The 19,974-nt window shown below is 46.4% G+C and overlaps 1 protein-coding gene across 2 annotated transcripts in view; it reads left to right on the top strand.

Annotated features, from left to right (window-relative positions):
• COL5A1 (collagen type V alpha 1 chain) overlaps positions 1–19,974 on the top strand; it is a 241,082-nt gene that overhangs the window by 118,176 nt on the left and 102,932 nt on the right. For both annotated transcript variants that reach the window (XM_065418816.1, XM_065418815.1), the window contains exons 8-11: positions 1,464–1,628; positions 2,554–2,610; positions 9,048–9,089; positions 9,299–9,361. In XM_065418816.1, the coding sequence (XP_065274888.1) occupies positions 1,464–1,628; positions 2,554–2,610; positions 9,048–9,089; positions 9,299–9,361 (327 nt within the window). The remainder of the gene's footprint in view (positions 1–1,463; positions 1,629–2,553; positions 2,611–9,047; positions 9,090–9,298; positions 9,362–19,974) is intronic.

Below are 19,974 nucleotides of genomic sequence, written 5' to 3'. Positions count from 1 at the left end.
TAAGAGAATGCCCTGGTCGGCTGATCAGTGAGAAAGAAATTTCCACGAGGTGAAGGAGGGCAAGAGGTGGTGCAGAAGTGGCTAAATTCCTTCTGGCTCACAGATATATAGAATTTTCTAGGACTCTGTTTTCATTTCTGGGTTTGCCAACATAGCAGAATGTGCATATGTTAAGTGAGAAAAGAAAACCCGAGAGTGGTAGCTAAATTGTGATTTCATTGACGAATACTTGGCCTTTGCAGAGTTAAAAAAGGCACTTCACTGTGTTAGTGTTAGCTTGCCCATGTTTTAAAACCCCTTTCAGATTAGACACAGATGCTCGTGCTTATGGAATATGAGCAGCTTTGGCCCAAGAACAAGGATTGGAACTGATGGTGGCATATTACAGCAGCTCTAAATCCTTCCTTTCTGGTGGTGAAATAACTTCTCTCTGAACTGTTAGAAGTAATTAAGGCCATGGACCATGTTCATTATAACCTGCATGGGAGAAAAACCTGTGCTCAGAACAGACATGCTTCTTTACAATGCTCTTTAGATTCCAGAATGCCATGGGACAGTTGGCCTGGAGGTTACCGAAATTACAGGACTATGATATCATTGTTGCACACAGGGTTGGCCAGAAGCAAGGAAATTCTGAGGCTTTGTCTAGATGTCCTCGTTTGCTGAACCATTGCATATATTTCCTCTTAAGAATCAGAAGAGGGAGTTATTTGGGTAGGGAGAAATGTGTGCTAATGAATGAATAGTACCCTCTCAGATGCCTAAGTGCAAATGTTCAAAGTTCTGCTTTTGGAACAAGCATAACTGTAATGTTGGATCCCAGAACAGTTCGGGAGTGAACAAATGGAAGATCCTAGTATAGGGAAACCTTGATTTTTCCAAAAATTTGGGAGGGTCTTTGTAAAATCTGGAATTCATAATGATAAATTTCAGTTTCAGTATGAATTTTAGATATGGGCCCAGCTGTAAATTTCTCTATGCTTGTTAACCTGGAGATTGGGCTATCTGGGGTTTGGAATGAGCTGGGGTTTGAGCATTTAGCCTCATGCCTCGTAATGTGGAGTGTCTGGAACTTTTTGTCATGTGTTATTGCCCATACTCTGCGTGGTTTCTCACACAGGGTGTTTTACACATGCAATACATTTCATGAAGCATGTAGGAAATCAGCGGGAAATGTTATATTGAGTTCCATATGGGTGTAGCATTTTATATCTGTAATCCTGTTTGCAAGTCCCTTTGAAGGAGTCCATTGGTGGTCCCTGGAAGCCTTTAGATGCTTCTTTACTAAACATTCTTTTATTATTGCTTTGTACTTGTATTTACTTGTGCCATTATCATAAAGCTTATCCACCCCTGCTCCTCTCTATCTGGGGGATACACTAGACTCCTCCCCTTAGTTTTTAGAGCATGCGTTGGGTTAGAGGCATCTTTTGTCTGACACATGCTGCTGTTCTTGTTTTCAGGCTGAGGTGGAAACGGGTCAAGGGGGAGACGACCAAGATAAAGACTTTACTGAAGAAACAATAAAAGAGTATGATGGGAATTACTATGATACCTACTATGACCGAACTGCCTCTCCTGATATTGGGCCAGGAATGCCTGCTAACCAAGAAACAGAGTATGAAGGGGTAATGGAAGACTTTCTGACTCAAGACCCCTTTTTGAATTTCTTTCCAGCTGCTTTCTTAGCCCAGTTTTTCAGCTTTTGGAGGGGCAGGAAACCTCAACCTACTTCCTCAATCCCTTTCACTTCCCCCAGGTAATATGTAGGAGTTATAAAAGGAAAAGGCCCATTAGATTCCTAGTTCTTGTCTACATGGGAGCACTGAGAAAAATTAATATGAATTAACTAGAGGTATGAATTTTAAATACATTAAACTGCATTTACCCCCGGTGTGGATGCGGTCATTCAGAATTAAAGTGCCTTGCTTCTGTTTAGTTTAATTCACTTCCAAAATGAATTAAGCAAAACCAAATTAAGGCCACTTAAATTCTGAAAAAGTGTGTCCACATAGAAATGTAATGTGATTTAACTAATCCACTTCAAAAGATAATTTGGATTAATTTTCCTGAGTGTTTCTGTGTAGACAAACTTGTAGATTCCAAAGCCAGAAGGGACCATTGTGATCATCTAATCTGACCTCTACTGTAACACGGGCCATAGAACTTCCCCCAAATAATTCCTGTTTGAACTAGAGCATTTTATTTAAAAAAAAAGATCAAAACTTGATTGAAAAGTTGCCAGCGATTAGGTCACCTTAATTTATCCTGCTGCATATGGAGGCAATAATTCCCTACAAATAGCTGACCTCTGAAACTGCTGTGCACTAGAGAGATGGAACAGAACCTTAGATAGTAAGAAAATGAGTCTTTGCTCCTTTTTTAATATGTGTCTTCTGCACCCATCTGCACCAAGTTCAGTCCCTGGGTGGTGTGGGCTCTGCTGACTGCGTCTTGATCATGTTACTGGTTCCCAGTCTGAATCCAAGTGAGACAGCAAGTTTATATCCTCTTTGTTTATCTCACTGCCTGTGTTTCTCTTGTGTGATACAGATTGGTGGCCCACGAGGTGAGAAAGGACAGAAGGGAGAGCCTGCAATAATTGAACCGGTAAGGATGCCCTTCATCTACAAAGATTTCTTCTTCAGGGAGTGGGCATGTGTATATGGAATTGTATGATACTGAAGAAGAGTTCTGTGTCGCTCGAAAGCTTCTCTCTTTCACCATCAGAAGTTGGTCCAATAAAAGATATTATCTCCCCGACCTCGTCTATGGAACTGAAAAGCAGTCATAGGTTCGTATGTTCTGTAGTCACGTCTCATGCTCACAGCTGCAGCTCGTAGGGAAACGGTCAGAATTTTCCATGAAATAATTTCAAACGAAATTGAAAATTTTTCATATTATGAAAAAAAAAATTCTGGTAGACATTTTCTGGATTTTTTAAAATAAAAATTGAAAATGATTTTTGGGGGGTTTATTTTAAGAAACAGGGATAATTTGGAAAGAAATTAAAATTTTCCATTTGCTCCTTTTCTCCCCTCCTCCACCCAAAAAAGCTATTTTTGTTTGTAAAAATTCTTTGGCCAATTTTTTTTTTTTTTTACCAGTGTTATGTAAAAAACAAGTGAAATGGCAAGAGCCTGTCTTAGGACACCAATGGCTTTTACTTAGTCCTCGGTTTGAATTACAGCCCTCCCATCTGAATCCCTGCAGTCTGGGAGAGCTTAGATCCAGATCTGAACTTCACAGCTCAGGCCCACCCTTAATTTTAGAATTGAGGAGTGCACCTCTGTGGCAAGGAAAGGGTTCTCCCAGCACACAGCTGTGGATGCCGAGAATGATTTTTTTCCTCTTCAACGTCCATTCTCTCCTTTAGGCCTCCATGTTGTTAAGGGCCTTGAAACTGCTCTTGTATGATTGTTCAAGAACCAGAATCCTACATTCTCTACTTCTCTGTTTTGCCTGCACTGAGAGCAAGGGTTTCTCAGGCCCACCTCTGAGGCACTTTTTGGTTTTAAAGTGCAGTTGTAAAATCAATTGCACTCACTTTATCAGTCAAAGGAATTTTCCAGCTACCCTATTGGGATCTGAGACTCAAGCTGGGTTCTTTCGGTTTTTACAGCATCACCATTGATAAAGTCTCTTGGCCTTATTTTCCAAGCTTCTGAGAACCTGCAGCTTCACTTGGCTTTAAGAAGAGATGTCCGTGCTCAACGCCTTTTGAAAATCTAGTCCCTGTGTGATCAGAGTTTAGCTGACAATTTAACTGATGTCACATGAAACGGACAGGAATTCAGTTGCCCCGCCCACAGGGTGTCTTGCCTTGGTGGGATTAACTGGAGGAACAACTGGTTGTTGTGAGCTCTGATTGAAAGGTTCACAGGGAACGGAACTATTATTACATAGCCCCTTTTCCATCCATAAGTACACTTTAAGATCTCAACTTGCCTCCGGGTTTGCATCCCTCTCCTCACCCCCAGGAGAGACCCATAGGTATTCGGAGCCTTTCAATTGCCACCGTTCATCTTGCGCCTGAGTCTCCGAAAGGCCAAGCACACACTCGTTGCAGACCAGTAACTCAATTAACCTAATTTTTCATTGGCAGAATGCCAACACAGGGCCAGAAGAAAGAACAACACTTCCTACCTCTTGGAGTCAGTTTTTTTCTGCCCTTCCTCTGTTTCTCTCCTACGTGATCCTTTCCCAGAGGGTAGGGGGGAGGGTTTGACACCCAGAACCAGTGCTTATAAAAAGCATTCCCGACCCTCCAAGTCAATTCCTTCCTTTCTGGGCCCTGCTTTCATTCTGTGGACATGGGCCCTGCTTTCATTCTGTGGACAAAGGGAACAAAATGGACAGTTTGTCTAACTGAGGTGTGGAAAGCTCTGTTAAAATACGGGGGCGGGAGGGGGGGAACCTGCTTAAACTCAGGCTGCCCCGTCCAATCTGAAATGTTGCAGAGCGAACAAAATAGTTAAGTGTAATCATCCAGAAAGAATTTGGCTGCCTTAGCTGTTTCAAAACACTGGAGCATATATAGCCATTGCCAGAAAATAAACAAGACCAAATGCTGCCTTTCCTCTCTTCCTTTGGTTCCCCTTTAGCTGAGAGAAATGCAGATTCGTTGTGCTCTTTCTCTTTAGCAAAGGCACTTTCTTCAGATCGGAGCTGCTGGATTGTGGGGGTGTGGCGGGGGGGGGGGGGGAGGATTCCTCTGTACTTTCCTTCCTTTCTTTCAGTCCATCTGTCTTTCAATCCTTACTCGGTGCTGACGCTTGCTGGAGGCAGCAGGATAGCACAGTCTTGAGTCTAATGGTGCCCTCTAGCTAATAGTTTCTGTGCTGGCAAAGGCAGCATTAACACTCAAGGTCTCCAGGAGATGCGTGAGAGCAGGGATCTGGGAGTCAGGACTCCTGGATTCTGTTGTCCATTGTTGTACAGCTTTAGAGCAAAGCCAAACTCAAGAGCGACTCGCTCTGTCACCTTGGGCAAGTCTCTCTTCCTCGCTGAGCCGTGACTAAGGGCATGTCTACACTTAAAACACCCGCGGCACAGCTGCGCCATTGTAGCACTACAGTGCAGACACTCCCTCCACCGACGGGAGGGGTTCGCCCATCTCCATAGGTCTCCATCGCCCTGTCGACTTAGCCGCTGTCTGCATGGGGACTTCAGTTGGTTTAACAACGCCACACCAAGGGGGTGAATTTTTCACACCCCAACCAACGTAGTTAAACCCACCTAGTTTTCTAGTGAAAACGAGGCCTAAGATGCCACATTATGGTAACTGATGGCAAATGTTGACACTTAGGATGACATCTGACCTTTCCCTCCCCCGCTCTATAAAACAGGCAGAAATTATAATATCTTTATTACAATGCTTGGGCTCCTCAGATGGAAGCGAATACATTAAAACAGCATTGTTTTATTTTTATCCCTTCGGATTAACTTGAGGAGCTCCCCGTGTCTGTGTCCCTTTACGAATGGCATTGCAAATTCCTGTGCTATGAGACTGCCCAGAAGGATGGCTGTTGGCACGGATGCAAAATTGGAAAGCTGCTAGTGATACCCTTCATCTTCTAGTAATGGAAGGGTGCTGAGAAGGGAGTGGGGAAAGAAGGGAGGCTTTGAGATGAGGAGGGAGTTGATACATAGACAGGAATGACTTCATGCAGTTGGGTGAAAACAAATTAGGAACAACTTTCTCACAGCATTTTGCCATCTTATGAAGCCGGGCCATGGGGCCGAACCCTGCCCCCGCGGAAGCCAACAGGAGCTTTGGCACTGGATTCAGTCAGAGCAGAATGGGGTTCCCAAATCTGTGGTTCTCCCTCCACAAGCCAGAGTTTTTATTCCATCCCACGCCCCCTCCTCTTCCCCTGCATGTCCCTCCCTGCCCCCTCCTGTCACACAGCCTGTCTCCTGCTCCCCTGCCTTGTCGCGTTGCACGGATAATGGAAACTGTTGGAATTTCTCGCTGAGGAGACTTTCCAGATGTCCCCACAGCCGGAGCCCAACATAAACAAACGGATAAATGTGGGAGGATGCCCAGGCTGTCTGTATCAGGAATAGGTTAATTAGGCCTTCCTCTCTGAAGGGGCCTCCATTGCCGCGGTGATTGGCTGTGGGAAGCAGAGCTCTCGGCGCCATGGCCATTGAGGAGACAGCTTCAAGTATTTCCCACATAAATCTGGCACCCGGCAGCTCTTGACGGTCGTGGGGCTCCTTATATGGGCAATGACTCTCTGCGGAGCTGAGGGGAGTTTATCAGCACTGAGCGGAGGTGGAGGTCTGGGGATGGTTCTAGTCTCTGGAGCTGCCACACAGACAGATGGGTGGTGCTTTAATTGGTCCAGTTTCTCAAAGGAAATGGACCTTGGGAGGAAGGGGGCAGTTAGGGGCTCCTATGAGCCCACCGCTTTGCAAGGTTTTTGTTTTATAACTTACAACCACCCTTCCCTTCTTTGCAAAACTAACCAGCGTTTTCTGCCCATCGTTCCTGGAGAGCAGGGAATCTTAAATCTCCACCCTAACCGGTCCCTTGTCAGCAGTCTCTGCAGAGAGTGGCCAGTAGCAACATGGGCCATAAAGACCGAACTGTCCTCTCCCTGCTCAGGTCAGGACTGGGGAGCTTTGGTTGGGGCAACGTGAAGAGATTGGCTCAATGAGGGTCCGTATGCTGGGCGCGTTCCATCTTCCTCCCACTCACTTAACTTATTGCCCCCGGTTCATCTGAACTAAGGGAAAACAGAGAGTGTCCAGAGCTAGATCATGCTGGTGACATCTCTGCACGCTAGGCAGATATACCCTTTAGCCTGTAGACCATGTCCCCTTGAGGCTCAGGTGCACTGAATGGAAGCCAGGTCACACTCAAAGCATCTCTTCGGAGCTCCAGGTAAAGAGCTCATATTCCGTCCTATGCTCCTTGCCCAGAAAGGAAGAGATTTCCTAAGGCCTCTATTCTCCCAGCACATCCGGATTCAGCCCTTGTTAGCAGTAATACTGCTTCCGTATAAATTGTTCATCAGTCCAAATTCCACCACCAAAGCCGCTTGCTTCCGCTTGTCACACTGAGTGTTTCAAACCTGCATTGCTTCACCCAGGACAGATCAGAGGCAAGGAACAGCTCCCACCTCCTTGAACACCAGGAAAGAGTGAGCAAGGAATGTGTGGTCTTGGTAGGTTTGCACCCTGCTCACTCATCCTGGGTACCGGGGCTATTTTCTCCTTCCACCTGCTTCCATCCCTCGGCAGGTCATCCCATTGCCCAAGCTGCTCTTAGGGTGACCAGCCTTGTCCCAGTATTTAACCTCTGTTCTATTTTTCTGCACCTCACCCGTTGCCATGAAACGCATGGGCACATCTCTTGAAAAGCCTGCGGCAACATGTCCTCCAGATTCTGCAGCTGTGCTAATCAGTTTCATACAGCTCAGCTATTCTCCCTCCCTCCCCCCACTTATCCTTCCATCCAGGGGGGAAATCTCACTGTCCTAACTCAGGACAAATGAGTGCCATGCATAAGTCTCTTCTCACACCCATGTAAATCGGGATTAACTCTACTGCAGTCAGTGGAATGATGGTGTTAAACTGTGTGGATAAGATCCATGAACCAAATTCTCCACTAATGTAAATCCGCATGACTGCATTGATTTCACTGGAGTTTCCCCTATTAAATCAACAGAGAATTGGCCCCCCATATATCCAAACAATCCACAAACCAGTGCTTAAATCAGCTAGAAATGGGTAGCAGTAATATAAAAAATCCGTGTGCTAACCAAGGGATATGGCTGCAGAGGGTATGTGTACGTGCCCATATCCCACTGGGGGAGCTGTCATGGTATTTGGCAATATAGTGTGATCTGTTTTCTCTCCTGGGGGGGTCTGAAGAAGTGCAGGTGTTTGCTGCATGTACCCTGACTGCTTCAGCTTCACTCTGCTCAGCGCTTTCCACTGCGCAGGACGTAGGCAGCTGCGCTGACGTCAGCCCACACTTTCACCGGCTCTGCTCCACCGACTGGCCTTAGCTTCAACCCTGACCTGGGGAGACCACCCTCCTCCGAGGGGGAAGTGTAACTCGATCGCTGGGCTGGCTCCTTCCCAGGCTTCTCCTGACGGAGTCAATTTGACATTTGCTGACTTTTATGGGCTGATTTCATCCTGTAGGAGAAATGACTCTGCTGGCTACAAATTAGCCGGCGAGAGGTGAAACGGGCTGCTTGGAATATGGACACCTTGTTGGATTACGTTGAACTTGGTCAGTGGTCCATTGATGGAAGGGTAGAGCTTGATCCATGGATACTTCCAAACCTGTGTTCCTGGTCCTTTCCCTATAGGCCTCTGACTGTTTTATTGGAAAGTTTCTTTCTGGTCTTCCCTCCATCCCCCCCCCCCCCATTAAAAAAAACCCAACTCCACTGAGTACACCATACCCATGATTTAAAGGAAGAGCAAAATATTGAATTTTTTAAACAATGAGATAACATTACCCTGGCATGGTACCCACACAATGATCTTATAGGTTCACTTAGTAAATCTCTGCATAAAGCCTGCTAGGGAAAGACATTTAAAGACCACTGGAAATGCCTTAGAATTTGATTGGAACTAGAGACAGCATTCCGAGCGAAGGGATCGTCGGCTGCAATACTCACTCCAGCAGAGCTTGGTTTTGCTGGCATTCAAGACGCGGTGCGAGGCTTTTCATTTGCTTGACCTTGGACTAAGATGAGAGAGGATTCCGCTCTCACCCGGTGTGATTCTGGGATGGTGGTTGGGGCAAGACTTTTATTCACGCCCAGCCTGGGCTGAACTGGTTGACAGTTTTGCTTTTCAGTGCACAGGATGTAGTGTGCCAGTGGCAATGGACCCAGACTCCGCTGAAACAACGTGGAAGCAGCTCAGCACCGGGATGCGCTAACACCTGTTGGGCTTGTGAGCAGCAAAAGACTGGATGAGCTCAGAACAGACATGGCGGCTTGACTTTTGAGCTCCACTGCAGAGGTCGCATTGGGGACGTGCCATGCTAATCACCAATCTCTCTTATTATTTTCCAGGGCATGCTCATCGAAGGGCCATCCGGTCCCGAAGGCCCAGCTGTAAGTCAATTTTTTTTTAACACTTCTCTGGGCTCTATTGCTTCCATATGCCATACCTGGATATCAGAGCAGTTCAGGGTCACTTTTACTCTGCTAAAATAAACAGGCAGCTCCAGTTCCGTTTCTTTCCTTTGTGCACGCATGCGCACACAAATAACAGCACATTTTCCTTTATTACCTAATTTTTTGTCCCGTCTTTTCCGTACTAGGGTCTTCCAGGACCTCCGGGAACTTCTGGGCCCGTGGGTCCACTGGGTGACCCCGGCGAGAGAGTAAGTATAATGGATTTACATTCTTTGGCTGGCCGTCGTTCATTCTTGCTGTGCACTGTGGAGCTTTAAACTGTGACCTGGGGTGTAAAACATAACTGGTCTTAGTGGTACTTGATAACAACCCCTCTTGCCCTTTAGCCCTTCTGCCTCGAAATGGGGAGAAGTTGTAAGCCTAGCAGAACTCGGCCTGGGGTAAAGGACAGATGTGTGAACCTGGAACAAACATTCAGGGAGTGTCCACACTAGCCTTTACAAATGTGTCAATGACCTCAAGTTACTTGGCAACCAATTAACTCAAGATTTTACAAAAAAGCTTAGCGTAAAGAACCCCTTTGACATCTCTCCACATCCTTTAGTCCTATGTGACAGGTAATTACGCTGTGTCTCAGTATGACGTGTCTCGGAGGGCAAACGAGGCATGTGTCTGAGAGTTATTCAGTAGGCAAGTGCAGCCTCTCTGAGATATTAGACGGCGGGCAATGTTTTCTGCATTATGGCAGGCTCTGCCATCTCAGAAAGTTTTGCAGTGCTATAAATACAGAATTAAGGTTTCACTGCAGGATTGAGAAGATGCAGGAGCTGACTGTTGGTGTGAAAAACTTTCATTCAAACACACAAAAGTCTTCTAGCACAGGAAAAGTATGAATTAAGTTCAGACCTGGAGCCTTAATTAAACAATCCACCTGTTAGGAGCAAAAAATATCCACCACTCCTGCAATGGATGGTGTTTCTTTTTCACAGGAGCTCAATGGGTTCAGTGGATTTCACTTTGTAGCCTATAACAGGAATGTGCTTTCCTTCTTGTATAGTGGTTTTGTTTTCTTTCAAATTACCTCCAATATGAAGATCCTTCTCCTACAATACTGTGTCTTTCTATTAGGAGGAGCTTCTGCCTTACTGACAGGCACGAGCAACTGACCTGCATTCTCTGTCAATGGGATTGTTAGGTGGTTTCCTTTATTATTATTATTATTATTATTATTATTATTATTTTATTTTTATTAAATTCGTTGATGGGCAAAATACTCTCCCGCTCCCAATACATTTTATTTGCGTTTTCAAGGCTCCTGGATTTTGGTGTCCAACATGTGACACCTACAGCCTCATTTTCAGAAAGCGCTGAGCACCCACAATGCCAGCTGAGATTCAGGATGTCTCTAGGTGGTCGGCACCTCGGAAAATCAGGCCCCCGGTTTCTGATTAGGGCCGCCTGAAATTGAGGCTCCCAAACGGCCACCATGCAAATATATTTTCATTTCTGCTTTGTTTTCTTTGCCTCTGAATCACGCAGCCACAGTTAAATGCTATTTTTCTCCCAGTAGGAGGAAATTAAACAGCAAAGAAGTAACATGTGCAGTTGCTGTGCTGAAACAAACTCCTGCTTCTGCATACACAATGCAGCTGGCAGTGTCTGTAGAGTTAATTTAGGCCTGACACCTAGTGGAGGATTTGGAGTACCGCGGCTTGCTTTTGTTTCTCTGAAGGCCTGAAATGAGGTCACTAGAACCTAACTACTGTAACAGCCAGACTCAAGCTGCTGGAATTAGAACAGTCCCTCGGCAGGAATCTGATTTCATAGGCCGGAGTAAATAAATCACTGCATTTCCAGGCTGAAAGCTTTTAGGAGGAAGGGAAAAATGAATATCATTAGGAAATGTTTTTTTTTTTCCATTGAAGAACTGTAAGCAGTACTTTAATTTTCGACTGTTAGGCTTATAGAGGGACTTTTCCTGAATGGAGCAGAAGAGGAAAAGTAGTAATCTCCTAACGCAGTGCATTAAAATCCAGCCTGTTTCTCTTGTTTGGCCTGCACGTAAAGATCAAATCTGTTGCCACAGACTACGGTGTAGCCTGATGGACTCCCTCACTAGACCAGGAAATACTCAGTGTCATGCCCAGTCTTTTCAAACTCTTCCTTTAGGGCACAGTTTACTCTTCAGACACAATAAAATATTTCAACATAAGTTCTACATATAAGCCTTGTCTGTCCCTCTCACCCATGGTCTTCTGCAGGGGCCCAGAGCCTTTCATCCTGCTCCAGGCCAAACTGTCTCCTCCCTCAACAGAGCTGTGTTTTTGGCTTTTATAATCATAGACTATCAGGGTTGGAAGAGACGTCAGGAGGTCATCTAGTCTAACCCCCTGCTCAAAGCAGGGCCAATCCCCAGACAGATTTTTACCCTAGTTCCCTAAGCGGCCCCCTCAAGGATTGAACTCACAACCTTGGGTTTAGCAGGCCAATGCTCAAACCACTGAGCTTGAGCGGTCTCGGCTGGGACATAGCTGATCGGTATGCTGGGCCCAGCGCCCCTTAGAGTTACCCCACCCTGTGACAGGCAGACAATGCATTCAGTCAGAATTAGGGATAGAACCCTTGGTTCTGAACCTTAAAAACCCAGTCTACTGACGCGTAAGCTATAGTAGAGTCTGCATGACGTGCTGTAATTAAGACATACAGCCTCAGTACGCTGCAACCGCGAGCGGGTGACAGACAGCCTGTGCATGCTTAAACACGTTTGGCACCAGGGACAAGCAGGCAGGTTCTGCTTTGTCACCTTACTCACACCCCATCAATTTCAGCAGCCCATGTGTGAGTGAGGCAAGCGGAACTTGGCCCTGTGCCAGTACTGTGAATGGCTGCACAATAGAGGTATTTTTAGATTAGTTGAGCGTACTTCTGCAATGTTGTTGAGTGTGTTGCTATTTAACAAAGTCACGGGTACTTCTGGGATGGGGATGGGGGTCCCAGACAGCTACAGCACCAGGTTGGGTGTTTAGGGGCACCCAGGATAACCTAAGGGAGAGCTTCCCAACAGGAGGTCTGACTCATCCCCTCACTAGCAAGAAAGAAGGGGGCTACGAGAGAAGGAGCCATAGTTAAGTCAGGGGCTGAAGACAGGGAGGTAGCCAGGGAGGGACAGGGGGATTATTTCTCTTTGAACTATTATGAACCTACAGACATTGGGCTTGGATGAAGATTTGGCCTAATCTGAATCTCTTGGCCCGTCTCCAGTCCAAACCTGGCTTCGCTCATCGCTGTTCTCATCTTAGTCAAGTATGGCCATTTCTCCACGCTCACCTCCTACTTCTACACAGCAGTGCACAGCTGGTGGTCTCCGCTAAGTGGTGCAGACAGGGTGGAGAGCTGCGTCCCATTGACAAAACGTTCGAGTTCGGGGAAGGCAGAGCTGGGCCCCTTCTAGATGTCTTCCCTGAGGTGCATTGATAGCGTAGTGTGCAGGACCCTCTCTGGAGCCGCGCAGAGTGCATTCCAGGTCAGGGGAGAGGTAGTGCGCATGGGGAAGATGGCCATTGGCTCAGAAGTGTGCTATTATGGGCAAACTCGATGAGTGCCAAAAGTTCACCTAAAAATAAAAACAGCACTAATGATAGACTCTGCCTGTAGCTTGATGTTGTGGTTGAAGTCATGGCAAGGGTCTTTTTCAACCTCAAAGAGCAAAAAAATACTCATTAGCAAAACAAAACAAAAAAAGTCTTGGAATCTGCCAAGAAACAAAAGGAGAAGAGTCTAGTTAATGCTCTGTTTTCCCCGAGTCTGTTCTGTAATTCTAGAGGAGAGATGAATGGCAGTGACAATATACCATGGAAGAGCTGACAGAATATCTAATGCGTCTGTTCCCCCCAGCACTGTTATCCAGTGAATACCAAATACCGTCGTGAGGACGGGAACAGTTAGCAGAAGACGTTTCCCTCAGTCTCCTCGTTCATTCAGTCTGATTTCTAAAGCGGGAACTGGTGCAGAACGTCTTCTGTCGTCTTAGCAGAGCTGCATAATTGGGTCCCCTTCCCTGCAAGGGCGTACGGTGCAGTCACTTCCACCTAGGAAGGAGGGGAGGAAGACCCATCCCCATCGGTCCTGGCCGTCTGCTTTTGCAGTGTTCTATATGAGCATTTGCCTCTAGGCAAAAAAACGTTGGCATCTGGCTTCAGTATGTATTCTTAATGGCTGGCTGAGGAGTTACACCCGTGGTGTAAATGGGATTAGAATCAGGCTTAATATCCGGGTGGTCTAAAGGGCCACAGACCAAACACTCTAGTTCAAAGTTGTATATTCATGGCACACTAAGGCTACAAAACAAATAGGGTTCAGCTAGCCATCACAGTCAAACCTGCTCCCCACCTCGCTGTGGTATTTGTCTCTCTACCAACATCAGATGTGGGCCATACGTTCGCCTGCCAGCTTCTCCCGTCTCATGAGCACAGCTGGCTGCTTCATTCCTTGAGATTGCTTCAGCACAGGTGCACGTATCTTGTTAGCTGTCTTCACACCAAGCTATGGGCTGTTCAATTCTATCTGGACAAGCCAAGAAAGGTTGCAGACGGAGCTAAGAAAAAAAGGTCTGGCCAGATAAAAGCAAGGGAAGGGGAATAGGTTTCCTTGAGTGTCTGTCCTTAGGCCTTGTGCTAGTTAATAGATTCCAACACTTAAGTTCCTTCTGAGGTTTGGGTTATTAGGGCTCTGGTTCTTGAAGTTTGTTGTTTGTTTAATGCCAGAATTTGAAAAACCAGAATAAACTTGATATATGTGATGGCTGGAATCCACTTGTTTGCAGAGAGCCAGCACGAAGTCCGTGGACCACCTAAGTCTCACTTAACCCCTATTTTAAAGGCTTAAGTAGTATATGAGCTCTATGCTGGCTCCTTTGCTCAGTAAGCTAGGAGCTCAGACCAGAGCAAAACATGGCCAACTGGTCTTTCATCCAGATCCTTTCTCTTTAATTACTACTTCTTGCCTGGCTCCAGGCACCAGAACACCAGCTGGAAATGACTACACACGTGTTTACAAATGAGAACACAAGAAGAAATATATCAAGATATGAGGAACAGCCATCAGGAAGATATGGCTACATTTTTTTTCACTGGCATGACTCTTCTTGGACTTGATCTCATGCATGGATACAAAGCAAAGCCTGAGCCAGACAGTTCCTTTGTTTGCACGCTTTTATAGTCGACTCCCATGAGCCTTCTCTTAGGCCTATGTTGCAATTCTGTCCTCATGCACAGTGTTCAAAATCCCTCCTTGGATGCGCTTGATCCTCCGGTTTCCTTGCTGCAAGTTCTTGGGATCAGTCAGAAGAAACAATCTTGTGTGTCCCTCTGATGTGCCTCGTGATGATGTGGCTCTTCTCCAAAGTTGGGTGACTTCCACATTCCCTTTCCAGTGAGTGCCCTGCAAACACTCTTTTCTCCATGGCTTCTTCCTGTAGCATGTGACTGAGGGGAATTTTTGAATGCAAGATGGTTGCCTGGCTGCCTTCCATTGAGACAGACTCTGAGCTTGAAGGCACCATCATAACAGAGGTTGCATTCTCAGGTTTCCTGCCAACTGGGAAATGCGGTAACCGCCAGGCTGCAGATCTTCAGTATCAATTTCACAGCCTCACGATATCCACGTGCAAAATGCAGCCATGGAGAGCTCAATGGAAGGGTCTCTGCTGTGGTTTTAAGATGGATTTAAATGGATTATTGGGTATCAGGGCATTCTAGTGGTGATGATGCTAATTTGGACCCTTTTTTTGAAAATTAAGACTCTTTATCACACTGACTCTCAGGGGATCTGGCTGGTATTTCCTGGGTACTGCACTCCCCTAACCTCTCCAGTTAAGGCACCCCCTCACTTAAACTCCTGGCGTATTATTTTTTTGATGGAACAATAATAGCGTTTCGTGTAGTTGTGACATGATTGAGAATGAGAGGGCTGGCTGTGCCACATCGATCCATGCCTTGGAATGCGTAGAACGTCGATATCCAGCCACTCATCTCAACCCCAATGCATGGCCTCAGCCAGGAACTTGCCTGAGAGTTGTTAAGTTAACCCTTTAGAGACTTTGGTCACAATTCATCCCTGAGCCAGTGTGCAGAGCCCTGCATGGTGACTGAGATTGAGGGAGGGGGCACAACCCTGGGGCTGACAGGGCCTTTTGCTGGATAAGGTCACAACAACCCTCTCACATCGAAGTGCCCCTGTCCCCTGCAGCTTGCAGCAGTCAAGGAATAATCAGAGCATTGAACTGTTTTGCCAGCCCCTTTTGGTCCCCATCCACCCCCAGCTTGCCCTGGAATTCCCCCGGGAGGGAATATCAGAGGGGTAGCCGTGTTAGTCTGGATCTGTAAAAAGCAACAAAGAGTCCTGTGGCACCTTATAGACTAACAGATGTATTGGAGCATAAGCTTTCGTGGGTGAATACCCACTTCGTAAGACGCATGTGGGAGGGAAGGAATTCTGCCCCTGGGGCATTTCCCCAAGTGAGGGATCTGTGAGGCTGCAGGGCAGCCATGAATTGTGCCTTGCTTATCATCCATAGCTATTTCTTTAATCACCTCTCCGTGTACGGTGACCTCAGTCCTCTGCTCCTCAGAATTCATTTGTGTGGCAGGCCGGAAGGCGGGGCGGGTGGCCTTTATTTCTGCTGTTCTTCCCTATGATTGTCGGCAGGCTCTCCAGCCTGCCTTTGAATGGCCATGCCGAGCCGGCAGGCAGCAGGCACGACGTCCCTGACTCTTTTCACTGCACACCCAGGAGCGAAAGGCGGCCTCTGCATTCAGGAGCAGACCGCACATCCCACTTGTTTATAAATATTCTGTTCAGAACAAAATGTAACCCAACAGTATGCAACATATTGGGCATAGAATAGTGATGAATTAATAGAGCCAGGCAACTAGAAATGTATTGAATCCTCTCCACAAGTTAGACCAGATCGTCTTTAATTCGTCTATTATTAGCATTATTATTCTTGTATACAACTCATGTGTGGAACTTTAGAGATGTAGCATAAGACACATGTGAAAACGGAAAGATTTTTGAGACTGGCCAAGTACAGCAAACTAATGCGCCAATGATACTCTGCTATATCAACATAAGCCAACAGTGCAGTCTAGTATATTGGTATTACTTTATTCATCATTCTGGTTTGCTCATTCAGCACTGTATTGCCTGCCTGTGACGAGGTCTATCAGGCTTTCTCTGCCCTCTGCTGGAGGCATCTGTGGCCTGACACTCCCCGTCCAAGAAAAATCCATGCAGACTAGGTGACAAACAAGACAGTCCTCCAGAGGCTTAGAAGGACCAGGTTGAAAAATGACCAATCAACAACCAGCAGGCCAGTTAAGAAGACTTGCCTGCATTTATTCAGACGCAGAGCAGGACAGGGGAATGGTTACTCAGGGCTCACCCAGAACTTGGGCCCTCGTCGGGGCTTTACCCTAAGTGCCGCAACAGAGTGTTTGTATTTGAAGGGTTCTTTTCCTCTTTCTTTAAGAGTTGCTGTTTTCTTACTTGAGTGTTCAGAGACTGGCACCAAGCTTACGGCACAGACTGCCCTGCCCCAAGCTGGAGGCCAAACCTTGTAGACTAAGCGGGGTGGAGGGAGGGAGAGTGAAATGGCTGCAGTACCACACATGGCTCTGAAGGAAGCACTACAGAGCAGCTCCGCCAGTCACACTGCCCCAAACCACGAGGAGCTCCAGCTGCGGGAGGGAACCGTGGGACAACCAGTGAGGAGATCACCTTAAGAAGGCTTAAGGAAGGATTTAAGGAGAAGAGGCATTTGGGAGATGGCTCCAAGTATATCCCCATGTTCCCAAGAAACTGGAATGAGCTGATGGAGAAAGGGAGCTCCTTTGGACAATGTGACTTTAGCCAATGGAGCAAGGAAGGGCTCTTCCACATATCCAAGGTATAAATTAACCTGTCATCAGGAAGATCTGGTGTTCTTACCACCACGAGGACATTGCATCAGTCTGCCTTGGACTCTGCACAAGGAAGAACAGCCGTCTCTTGGCACCCACGAGGTTAGACGTGTTCAGAAGCTTTGTTCAGGCTGATAGACAGTCCTTCCCCTGATTTTATGCCGGGCATTGATCACGCCTCTCTCTGCAGATTCCTTTGTTTCTCAGAACTGTGTGTGTTTCCCGAGCGCTCGGCCCTAAGGTGCGAACAGTTTCTTTCTGTCATTGTGTCTTTACAAGTGGATGATTAAAGAACGACATGCCGAGAGAATGAATGTAGCCAAACGGCAGGGGGACGGCAGCGATTTATTGAGTGTCACAGGCCATCCGAACTGAATTCCAAAGCATTCACGAAGAGAATACAAACACCAGCTCCGGAAAACATCCTTCCCGCCGTTCAGCAGAGAAACGTATCATGATCCCTGCCTCAGGAGAGCGCCATGGATTTCTCCAGATCGCTCTGCTCTTTGCGAGGCAAATGCACAGCCGTTTTCTTTTGTCTTTCTCCTTTGAGAACATGTTAATTAGTTGGATAACACCCCAGATGCTTCTACCCTTTTACACACTGTGCCATGCAATAGAGAACGAAATAGAATAATAGGCCAGATCCACAGCTATCATACTGTCCCCAAGTTCCATTGAAGTAGATGGAGCTACACTGATTTACATCAGCTGAGGATCTGGCCCTGAGACTGTACACCCATGCACCTCTTTTAGGGTAGCATTGAGGCCAATGCTAAAACTTCCATTGGCTTGACAGGCACAGCATCTGGGTCCAGACCTTTGTCATGGTTCTGAAATGTTTGTCGGAAGGTCTTGGGTGCTCTTCTCCTTCTAGGTTTCAGGTGGCACCTGGTTGAGAAGTGCTGAAATACCAGTTGAAAGGCTTTTCTCACAGGCATTTGGGCCAGCAATGGAAGTGTCAGAAATCTCATCCTTTGAGAGTTCTGGACCAGATTTGGAGGCCGAAAAAATTGGGCTAAAATCCTGACCAGTGTCCATATTGCATTAACATTTGCAAGCAGTGTGAAGCTTTGCAGCACCCCTTAGCTGTTGTAAATCGATATAGCGGCATTGACTTCATTGGAGCCACCCCAGTTTACATGGATGTGCAACAGTTTTCTTTTAAAGTTACTCAAAGGCCTTTGGAAAACTGAATTGAATGTAAATTTGAGGTATTTTGAAAATATGCCCCCCCCCCCCCACGAACATGCTTGTGTAAAAACATTTTATCAACACACTCGTTTGACAGAATACACGAAGAGCGATAAACAAACCCAGAGCTGATCAATCATACATCAGGACCGTGGGGGCGAGGTGGGGAGAAAGAGTTTATTATATAAGACAAGTTTGGCCTACATTATTTATTGTGCTTTTAATCCAACAGATGGGACTGTTTACCTATCAACTCCTCATCAGCTGAGTCAGGGACTCCTGTGTCGAAGTGGCTAAGTAAACAAAGTGGAAGTAACATCCCGAGCTAGTCTTGAAAAATGGATAGGTGGATTTGATATGCAGCCTGCCTCCAGCAGCTGAAGGGACTGCTTGTGTTTTCTGCTGATAAATCACTGGCTGTAGTGGCTGTTTACTGCAGGTTTTCAAGCTGTGTTATTATTCTGGGTCAGTTGGAGGGTGACGCGAACCCTGGATTCTTCATCTGTAATGTTCTCCAGTGCCTCTAATTATGGGGCATCACATATCTAAATAGTCTAGCTGATGTATGTGTAGTCCAGGGGAGGGTTGGGCAGTGTTGTTTTCCCTAATTGTGGACTCACTAATCATGGGCTTGAAAATTGGACTGGCATGGTATTGGGTGCCCTTTTGAGAAAGGGAGAGAGAGCACGGGAGAGAGAAGGGAAAAAATCCAAGGAAACAAGAGTGAACAGAGTTTAAAAAAAACCCCACACAATGCAGAGAGAATGTGAAAAGGGAGGGAGGGAGGAGAAGTGTATTCTAATACAAAAATAGATAAAGTACATAGAGCATGTAAGGAAGCAGGGTAGCCTGGTGCTTAAGGCACAGAACTAAGATCAGGACACCTGGGTTCAGTTCCCAGTTCTGCCACAGACTCACTGAGTGACCTTGGGCAAATCACTTAGGATATATTTGTCAAAGCACCTAACTGACTTCAGAGCCTCAGGGTACGTCTACACTGCGATAAACAAAACCCGGGGCACTGAGACTGAGAGCTCGGGTCAGCTGACTCCAGCACTTGGAGCTCAGGAGGTGGGGCTACAAAATAGCCGCGTGGACGTTTGGGTGTGGGCTGGAGCCTGGGCTCTGAGACTCTTGTTCCTCGAATGTCTACACTGAAGTTTTACAACCCCGCAGCCTGCGTCTCACGAACCCGAGTCAGCTAACGTAGACCTGCCACGGTCATGCCGTGGGTCTTTTATTGTCGTGTAGACATACCCGAAGTCTCGTTTTCAAAAGTGACTTAGGTCAGGTAGGAGCCTAAGTCTGATTGAAAGTCAATGGGAGCTAGGTGCCTAAATACCTCTAAAAATCTGGCCTCCCTTTGTCTTGTCTGTTTACATAGTAAGCTCTTTGTAGCAGAGACCGTTTCTTATTACGTGTATCCACAGCACCTGATCTCTAGGCACTCCAGTACAATTCATCACAAGAAAGGCGACTAATTTGTGCCAGGGTGCTGGTGTCATAGTTTTGGTGTTTGCCTGGGGTGAGGGTGACTGTGTTTGCAGATCACTGATTTGAGAATTAGAATGAGCAAGACTCCAGTCTGTGTTTCTTGTATATCCATTCAAGAATTCAGCTTCTTCAGCACCTCCTGGGGGGAAGAGCCTAGACAGACAATATCATTCATGACATGCAAAATCAGACAGGCGCAAAAAAAACCAAAACAA

This window comes from Emys orbicularis, chromosome 18 (assembly GCF_028017835.1).
Source record: "Emys orbicularis isolate rEmyOrb1 chromosome 18, rEmyOrb1.hap1, whole genome shotgun sequence".
Taxonomy (NCBI): Eukaryota; Metazoa; Chordata; order Testudines; family Emydidae; genus Emys; species Emys orbicularis.
This window is presented reverse-complemented; position numbering and strand designations above follow the sequence as displayed.